Source organism: Eriocheir sinensis, chromosome 30 (genome assembly GCF_024679095.1).
Source record: "Eriocheir sinensis breed Jianghai 21 chromosome 30, ASM2467909v1, whole genome shotgun sequence".
Taxonomy (NCBI): Eukaryota; Metazoa; Arthropoda; class Malacostraca; order Decapoda; family Varunidae; genus Eriocheir; species Eriocheir sinensis.
The window spans coordinates 17,079,862-17,089,861 of NC_066538.1; the positions used below are offsets into that span (position 1 = coordinate 17,079,862).

The 10,000-nt window shown below is 41.5% G+C and overlaps 1 protein-coding gene across 1 annotated transcript in view; it reads right to left on the reverse strand.

The window, feature by feature from the left end:
* The window catches only part of LOC127005342 (immunoglobulin superfamily DCC subclass member 3-like), a 322,301-nt gene that overhangs the window by 292,349 nt on the left and 19,952 nt on the right, over nucleotides 1–10,000 (reverse strand). Inside the window, exon 2 of the mRNA XM_050874109.1 lies at nucleotides 7,230–7,507. Coding sequence (XP_050730066.1) covers nucleotides 7,230–7,233 — 4 coding nt within the window. The 5' untranslated portion in view covers nucleotides 7,234–7,507. The remainder of the gene's footprint in view (nucleotides 1–7,229; nucleotides 7,508–10,000) is intronic.

Sequence of the window (10,000 nt, forward strand, 5' to 3'; positions counted from 1 at the left end):
TTTTGCTGCCGATATGAAGGATGGTCCACAGCAGGATGAGTCTTTCCTTTCTCTGCAGGGGTATGTGGCGCCCACTCTTGAACAGGGCAGGGTAGGTTAGGTTAGGATGAACAGGGCAGGATAAGTTAGGTTAGGTTGAACAGGGCAGGATAAGTTAGGTTGAACAGGGCAGGGTAGGTTAGGTTAGGATGAACAGGGCAGGTTAGGTTAGGTTAGGTTGAACAGGGCAGGTTAGGTTAGGTTAGGTTGAACAGGGCAGGTTAGGTTAGGTTAGGTTGAACAGGGCAGGTTAGGTTAGGTTAGGTTGAACAGGGCAGGTTAAGTTAGGTTAGGTTGAACAGGGCAGGTTAGGTTAGGTTAGGTTAGGAAGAAAAGGGAAGGTTAGATTAGGTTAGTTTGAACAGGCCAGGATAGGTTAGGTTAGGTTACACAGGGCAGGTTAGGTTAGGTTAGGCTGAACAGGGCAGGTTAGGTTAGGTTAGGTTGAACAGGGCAGGTTAGGTTAGGTTAGGTTGAACAGGGCAGGTTAGGTTAGGTTAGGTTAGGTTGAACAGGGCAGGTTAGGTTAGGTTAGGTTGAACAGGGCAGGTTAGGTTAGGTTAGGTTGAACAGGGCAGGTTAGATTAGGTTAGGTTGAACAGGCCAGGTTAGGTTAGGTTAGGTTAAACAGGGCAGGTTAGGTTAGGTTAGGTTAAACAGGGCAGGTTAGGTTAGGTTAGGTTAGGTTGAACAGGGCAGGTTAGATTAGGTTAGGTTGAACAGGCCAGGTTAGGTTAGGTTAGGTTAGGTTGAACAGGGCAGGTTAGATTAGGTTAGGTTGAACAGGCCAGGTTAGGTTAGGTTAGGTTAAACAGGCCAGGTTAGGTTAGGTTAGGTTAAACAGGGCAGGTTAGGTTAGGTTAGGTTGAACAGGGCAGGTTAGGTTGAACAGGGCAGGTTAGGTTAGGGTTTAGTTGGAATCATCAAGAGTAATTTTGAGTGGGAATCACAATGAGAGTATTTCCCAGAACACCACATGGAAGCTACAACCAAGCGTTTTCACTCAGAAACCACATACCCGTAGAGAGATCGGGAATATGCCAGCGGGAGCGGTAGTACGCTATGCACGCTATGCCAGCAAGACACACTCGGTATGCTTGCTATGCTGGTGTTTATAACGGAAGCGATGTCGGCTAAGCTACGTCGATGGTAACTCAGTCCTTTCAGACAGCGACAGAGAAGACCTCCAAGATTTATGTATACTTCCAGCTTGGTCAGACAGATGGACGATGGCTTTCAATGTAGCTAAGCGCCGCATTATTAACGTTGTAAGTAGAAATAGGAACCTCGATTATGAAATTGTTTACGATCGATGACACGTTTCGAACAAGAAATAATGGCATAAAAAAAATAAGTGTAAACAAATGTATTCAGACAGCACCCAATTCTTTTTCGCCAACGTTGTTATACGAGAATGGAATAAGCTTCCCCCTTCAGTGGTTCAGTGCATAGATTGATTCATTTATAAACAAACTCGACCGACACTTCAGAAATCAATTGTCTTAGTGGATGTTTGATGTGCTTTTGCTGAGGTTTAAAGAAACACCAAATACTCTGAACGGTGAGGTCTGTGTGGTATGAAATTATATGTAAATCTACGTAAATCTATGTTGACTCTCTCTCTCTCTCTCTCTCTCTCTCTCTCTCTCTCTCTCTCTCTCTCTCTCTCTCTCTCTCTCTCTCTCTCTCTGTCATTTTTTATAACACTTGTCTATCCCAAGCTTATTTTGAACATTTTTCACTCCTCCCTCTCCTTCCCACCATCCCTCCCTCCCTCCTCCTTCCCTTCCCTCCCTCCCTCCCTCCTCCCTTCCTTACCTCCCTCCCTCCCGTCTCCGTTAATTTCCCTCCCTCATCACAAACGCTGCCATCCTTTCTCTCTCCTTCTCTCCCTCCTTCCCTTCCGTCCTCTTTTCTTTCCTCTCATCTTTCCTTCCCTCTACCTTTCCTCCTCTTTCTTTGCTTCCCATTTTCTCTTCCTCTTTATCATCTCCCTTCCCTTCTTCCTTTCTTTATTCTCCCTTTCTTCCCTCCTCATTCCCTCCCTCATATCTCCCTTAACTCTCCTAATTCCCACCCTTCCCTCCATTTCTAACCGTATCCCCCTTCTCTCCCTTTCCTCCCTCCCTCCCTTCTTCTCTCCCAGCTTCCTTATCTCCCTTCAACCCATTACACCCTCGACTGCCTTCCCTTCTTCCCTTCCCCCCCAGCCTCCCTTCCTCCCTCCCTCTTTCTCTACTCCCTATCTCCCTCTCCTCTATCACCCTTTCACCTTTCCTTCCCTTCTTCCTCCCTTCCCTCTCTACCATACCTTATCTCATCCCATTCTCCCTCCCTCCTAACTTCCTAACCGCCCTTCCTCCCTTTCTATCCCCGCCCCCCTCCCCTTCCTTCCTGCCATACTTCATTCTCTCCCCTTCAACCTCCCTCCCTTCCTCCCTCCCCCGCTCCCCCCTCATCAGAGCAGACAGGGCACTTCATCACTCTAATTAGCCATCTTCATTATGCCTCACCTTAATTACACAGCTACCTGCGTGTTTTGAAGCGGCCAAGCCTCACTCCTTCACTTCGCTGCGCCTCCTCCTTCACTTCACTTCACTTCACTTCCTCTCCTTCTTCACTTCACTCTTCCTTCAGTTCATTATATTTCGTCTCCTTCATTTGCTGATAAGTTTGTTTTCTGTAACATTTTTTTCAACTTTTTCTCATCTATTTTTTTTTACTGCATTTTCTCCTTCCTCTTCATTTCATCCTCCCTTCCTCCCTTCCTCTTCATTTCATCCTCCCTTCCTCCCTTCCTCTTTATTTCATACTCCCTTCCTCTCTTCCCCCCCTCCTCCTCCTCTTCATTTTATTCTCTTTTCTTTCCTTCCTTTCTTCCTTCCTTCATTCATGTCTATATTGTCCTCTTTTCTTTTCTTTATTACTCCTTCAGTTTATAATAATCCGTATTCATTTCATACTAAGATTTTTTTTCTGTAATTTTTTCATATTAATTTATGTATATATATATATTTTTTTTAGGTGGCTGTATTCTCTCTCCCACACCTTTATTTTCTATATATTTCATCTCCTTTCTCTGTTATTTCTTTTCTCTTTTCTTCACAGAGGGCTAGATAGTTTCCCAGCCAAAGTTTCCAACAGTTTTCTTAAGTCTACGCATTCAACAAACTCGGTTATACGAAAAATATTAACGTAAAGTCTCGGTGAACCTCCCGCCACATTCAGCACCTGCAGGTTATTCACAAGACTTCCAGCAAATCGCCGCCAACTTCCCAACGCGTGCAAGAAAGACGGTGTGTTACGGGCGGGGCGTCACCTGGGCAGGGACGCGGATAACTCTACGGTCACGGCCGGCCACGTTTACATTACTCGACGACTTTCAAGATTACGATACCAGCTAAGGCCGTGAACGCCACCACCTCCGGCTATACGGGCACATGGATCACAGGGTTGTTTCTGTTTTCTTCCTCTCTTACTCCATTCCCCCCACCGCCATCTTTCTCTACCCCTTGTCCTCCTTCCTCTTTCACCCTCTTTCTCTCCCTCCCTCCTTTCCTCCACTTCCATTTTCTCTGCCCCTTTCCTCCTTCATTTCTCGCCCTTTTTTTCCCTACATTCTTCCTCCACTTCCTTCTTCCATCCTCCCTCCTATTCTCCCTTCCTCGCTCCCTTTCTCCTTCCTTCCTCCTCTTCCTTCTTTCCTTCTTCCCTTCCATTCTCTCTTCCTCTTTTCCTCACCTTTCTTTTCCCTCCTTGAACCCTCCTTTTCCTTCTTCCCTTCCTCCTTACCATTCTCCCCTCCTCCCTTCCTCGCCCTCTTTCTCCCTACTTCCTTCCTCTTTTCACCCTCTCAACGTCTTATCCTGTGTGTTCCCTTCTTCCTCTCCCTTCCTCTCTCCCTCCCTTCCCTTCCATTTCTTCTATTGCCTATTTCTATATGAGACAACCCTGAGTGGAGGAGGCCAAGGGGACGCCCACGTAGCTCATGACAGGGGCAAGGCGATGAATATTTGAAGGGGCTTAAAATGGGAAGGGAAGCGGCGTGAAGTCTTACCAGGTTGACTGTCAGGGGTTGGTTCGGCTAGTGAGTGAAGCAACGTCCCTCCTGCCGTATGCCCCCTTCATCGTGCATTTACTCTTAGTCCTCCTTATCTCCTTTCCTTTATCCTTCATCTCCTTCATCTCCCGCCTCTCATCTCCTGCCTCTCATCTTTATCGCCTCCTCCCTTCATCCTCTCATCTCGCATCATCTTCATTGAATCACAGCATCCCTCTCTCTTATTTAATTTAATGTACTCCTCTCTCTCTCTCTTATTTTTCTCTTTTCATTACTTCCTTCCACTTCCACAAATTCTCCATTTCCTCCTCCTCCTCCTCCTCCTCCTCCTCCTCCTCCTCCTCCTCCTCCTCCTCCTCCTCCTCCTCCTCCTCCTCCTCCTCTGTCACTAACACTGCCACCACCATCACTACCACCACTTACTACTACTATTACTACTACTACTACTACTACTACTACTACTACTACTACTACTACTATCAATTTTCATCTCCTCTGCCGTCTTCCTCTTGTTTTCTTTGTTGTTTTTTCTTCTTTCTTTCTTATTTTCTTCTGTTCCTTCTTCTCCCTCCAACTTTATTCATTTAGTACTTCATTCCTATCTTCCTTTCTTCTGTCAATTCTTTCTTTCTGATTATAAAAACATTCTCTCTCTCTCTCTCTCTCTCTCTCTCGCTTATTTATCTATTAACTCTCATTTCTCCCTTTTAAGCATGATAGCTTCCTTCCCTTCCTTCCTCCTTCACTCCCTGCCTTCCCTCCCTCCCTCCCTCTCTCCCTTATTCCTTCCCTTCTCCCTCTCACTCTCTCTCCCCTCGCCTTCCCCTCATTCCTCGCCTTCTTTCTCCCTCCTTCCTTCCTCCTCTCCCTTTCTCCCTTCACTCCCTCTCCCTCTTTCTCCCTCCTTCTTCCTCTTCTTATCCTATCAACCTCCTTATCCCATCAACGTCTTATTCTGTGTATTCCCTTCTTCCTCTCCCTTCCTTCTTTATTCCTTCCTTTCTTCTTTCCCTATCTACCTATTCCTTCATTCTATAACCACTCCCTCCTTTCCTTCCTTCCTATATTACTTTCTTTCTTCATTCATTTATTTCTTAATTTCTATCGTTCTTTCCTTCCTTCATTCCATTCGTTCTTTATCAAATCCCACCGTCTCTCTCTCTCTCTCTCTCTCTCTCTCTCTCTCTCTCTCTCTCTCTCTCTCTCTCTCTCTCTCTCTCTCTCTCTCTCTCTCTCTCTCTCTCTCTCTCTATAACGGCAACTCTCCCCTCTCTCTTGATGTCTAACTAGAAAGATAAACAGCTGAGAGAGAGAGAGAGAGAGAGAGAGAGAGAGAGACTCATAAACTCCTTTGATACAATAATTTCGGAGTCTATGTGAGATATTTGAGTGTGTGTGTGTGTGTGTGTGTGTGTGTGTGTGTGTGTGTGTGTGTGTGTGTGTGTGTGTGTGTGTTGGCATGTAGACACGAAGCTTGCCCTAATCACATCGTACTTACATGGACACACACACACACACACACACACACACACACACACACTCACACAAACATTTACAGTCCCATAGCAAACATTCAGGCTCTCTCTCTCTCTCTCTCTCTCACACACACACACACACACACACATAGTAGTAGTAGTAGTAGTAGTAGTAGTAGTAGTAGTAGTAGTAGTAGCTGTAGTAGTAGAAGCTGTAGTAGTTGTAGTCGTAGTCGTAGTAGTAGTAGTAGTAGTAGTAGTAGTAGTAGTATGGTGATATGGTGACCTATGGGTGATGGTTTTAATGGTGTGTGTGTGTGGGGCCATTCACCATTATCACCACCACTACTACCACCACCACCACCACCTCCATAACCATCACCATAACAAACGAAGAATGGTAATCGTGTGCAGCTGCGTGTGTGTGTGTGTGTGTGTATGTGTGTGTGTGTGTGTGTGTGTGTGTGTGTGTGTGTGTGTGTGTGTAAAGTGAAAAAGAATTAGTTTGAAATAAAGAAATAAAAGCACACATGACCACACACACACACACACACACACACACACACACACACACACGTGACTGCCTGCCTGCTTGCTGTCTGACTGTGTGTGTGTGTGTGTGTGTGTGTGTGTGTGTGACAGCGTGGACAAACATCATCTACAAAAGCAAACAAAAACAATTAATGGAACACACTCAACACAACCCCTCCTCCTCCTCCTCCTCCTCCTCTGAACCTTTCCACCTCTCTTCTATTCCCACTACCCTCTCTTTCCATCCCCCTCATTTCCCATTCCATTATTTCCATTACTTTTATCTTTCCCTCTTCTTCCTCTCCCTCTTCCCTATCATCTTCCTCTCCACCAAGAGCCACCTTCTTTATCATTTTTCCTCCTTCTTCTCCTCTTCATCGCCAAACTTAAATATTACAACACTTTCAGCTTCGTCATTTGGAAAGAAGGAAAAATATAATTGCTCTCCTTTAAAATCACTGAGGAACATTTTTTTTTATTTGTATGTACTTTTATTTTTTCCGTGTTATTTTTCTTCCAGTTTGATTTCCTCCGTTTACTTCCCGTTGTTACCGTCCCTCCTTCCAAACCTCCACAACAGACATTATATAGAGCAACTACGAGTCATATATATCAACACCACAACACTTATCAATGCCATGTGAAAAGTACTCAATCAGTTAACTCAGTTACGTGATATCTCCATCAGAGTAATAAGCAGTACAATGAAAACAACACAAAACAACATTAGATAAACATTCTTAACCCGGTAGCAGCGACGGGCCAAATTTGTGGCTTTACCGTGTACCAGCAACGGGCCACATTTTTGCCATGATATAAACCCCCAAAAATAGATGATGCATAAACTGATCACAAATGCGTTGTTATATATTATGAAATGGTTTGCGTGAGTGATGATTTTTCTCATTTTTCTCGCTTAGAGGGGCCTTTAAGAAACATGATCCCTGCAGCTACCAGGTTAAAACACAAACAATCACATGACTAACAATCGAGAGGCAAACTTACCTTAAACACTAAAAAATCTTATAACAATATGTAAAACAATCAGTCACTCCATCAATCTACCGAGTCACCAACCACACAACACGAAGACAGAAACAGGAGTAACACATAAGAGTACTCACCCATGACGGAGCTTGAGTGAGTGAGTGAATCCGTCCGTACGAGAGACAGACACTCAGATCACAAGCAGAGACGAAGACGACCTGTGTTCTCTGGTCTCTTTAGGTGTGTTTCCCAGGTGTGTTAAGGTTCCTACACCCTCAAACACACACACCTGTCCACCTGTGCCTCCCTCACCTCCTACTCACACACCTGCCGCCTCCTGTGTGTGTCTGTCTGTCTGTCTGTCTGTCTGCCTCACATCTCTGCTAGACACGAACAAGAGAACCCACACACAAACCTGCAAAAGAGAAAAAGACAAACGTTAAAAATGGGAAACGTTTAACTTGAAGAGATATAAACATGTAAGAGATGAGAAGTGCCTTTGCCATGTTTAAATAATAAGAATACAAATAAGCAGATAGGGAGGTACATAGGTGATGGATAGATGGTGAAAGATAAACGTTAATAATATGAGAAACGTTTAACTTAGAGATATAAACATGTAGGAGATGAGAAATGCCTTTGCCATGTTTAAATAATAAGAATATAAATAAGCAGATAGGGAGGTAGATGGATGGGTAGATAGTGAACATAAACGTTAAAAAATATGAGAAACGTTTAACTTGAAAAGATATAAACATGTAGGAGATGAAAAATGCCTTTGCTATGTTTAAATAATTAGAATATAAATAAGCAGATAGGGAGGTACATAGGTGATGGAAAGATGGTGAAAGATAAACGTTAAAAAATATGAGAAACGTTTTATTTGCAAGTTTAAACCATAAGAAGATAAGCAAAGGGAAAAACATAAATGTGTGTGTCGGCTGCTGTGTGAAAGTAATTACATATGAGGTAAGGCAGGTACAGGTGTAAATAATTATGAGGTGGGCAGATATGACTGTAATGAGGTATGAGGTGAGCAGGTATAGGTGTAACTGATTATGAGGTAGACAGGTGTGAATTTAATTAGCCATGAGGTTGATTAAGTAACAAATAATTAGGTATGGTAGACAGATCAGTATAGATGGATAGATAAATAGATAGTTAGATGGAGAGAGAAATATATTGGTAGACAGACAAAGATAATTACGAACGTTTAAAAGATGCAAAACGTTTTATGTATAAGTTTAAGTCATAAAACATCTATAACTTATTTTATAGTGGAGAAATATAGATTGGTAAATAGATAGATACGTAGATAGACTGATAGATATAATTGAATATAGAAAGATAGATAAAGTGATACATACTTATTTTAAATATACACAGATTGATAAATAGATAAATAAACAAATAATGATATAAAAATAGTTACAAAGATATATATAACCGTAGTTTAGGAAGAATGAAAAACTCTGAGTTAAAGCCACACTGTAAAAAATGGAAATAGTTTTGAAATTCCTCAGAGCGTAAAAATGTAAAAATAAAAAGTTTGAGGGAAGCAGAAAAAAATACATAAAAAATGGGAAAGGCAAAAGAGGGAAGAACACAAATGCAAAAAGAATGAGAATAAAAAAAGACTAACAGGGAACCACAGAAAGAATAAGAAAAATACAATAAAAAGAAGAAAACAGGGGGAGAGAGAAAATATGAACATAAACCTTATAAAACGAAGAAGAGAAGCAGAAAGGAATGACAAAAAGAATAAAATATCAGAAAAGGAAACAGAAAGGAGTAAAAAATGAAGCAAATGAAAGAACAAAGAAACAATGAATTATAAAAAAAAATGCAAAACAAGGAAGCAGGAAAGAAGAAGAATAACAAAAGCCAAGCATGAAAATAGAGAAGAAGAATAAAGAAACACCAAAAAAAACAACTTATAATAAAAAGCGAGGCAGAGAAATACAAAAAAAAAATAAGAAAACCGAAAAAGAGGGAAAGAAAAAATTACAAAAGAATACATTAAAAAAACGAAGTAGGAAAAAAAAATAGAAAGCGAAAGAAACAGAAAAAATATACATGAATAAATTATACATCAGCAAAGAACGGAAGCGGAAAAAAAAAATGTGAAAAGAAGAAGAGAAACAGAGATTAGCAAAAAGAAGAAATACCAAAAAAGAAAAGGAAAGCAAACAAACAAAAGAATTATGAAAAACGAAGTAGAGAACCAGAGAATATTAGCAAAAAGAAGAAATAATAAATAAAAGAAAAGGAAGGAAACAGAAAATATAAAAAAACTCAGAAAAGGAGTAAAAACCACGATGAATCAATTATAAAAGAAAGCAAAACAAGGAAGCAAAAAAAAAAAGGAAAATAACAAAAGGATAAATCATAAAAAAGAGGTAAGCAAGAAAACAGAAAATAACAAAAAAAAAACGCAGAAAAGAAATAAAACCAGGATGAATCAATTATAAAAGAAAGCAAAACAAGGAAGCAAAAAAAAAGGAAAATAACAAAAGAATAAATCATAAAAAAAGCAAAACTGGTAAATAGAAAAGAATGATAAAAAACACACCAAAAGAATACATTATAAAACAGGTGAAATGCCGGGACCTCTGCGCCTCAACCTCCCGCCCCCGCCGCTGCCGTGTGCAAACCTCCGACGCGCGCGGGGCCAAAAACTTAATTGTATTCTCGCACGCCGGGAAAAAATGGAAGTAAACACAAATATGCCGAGGAAAAAACGGTTGGGGGCAAAAAATGGAGGATGGCGGAGGAGGAAGAAGGGGGGTGAAAATTGGGAGTTACACTGAGGAGGAAAACAAAGAGGAATTAATCAGTCCTTTCCTTGATAAACAGAAAAATAAGGAAATAGGTAGCAATAACCAGGAATAGTCAGTGTCCTTTAATT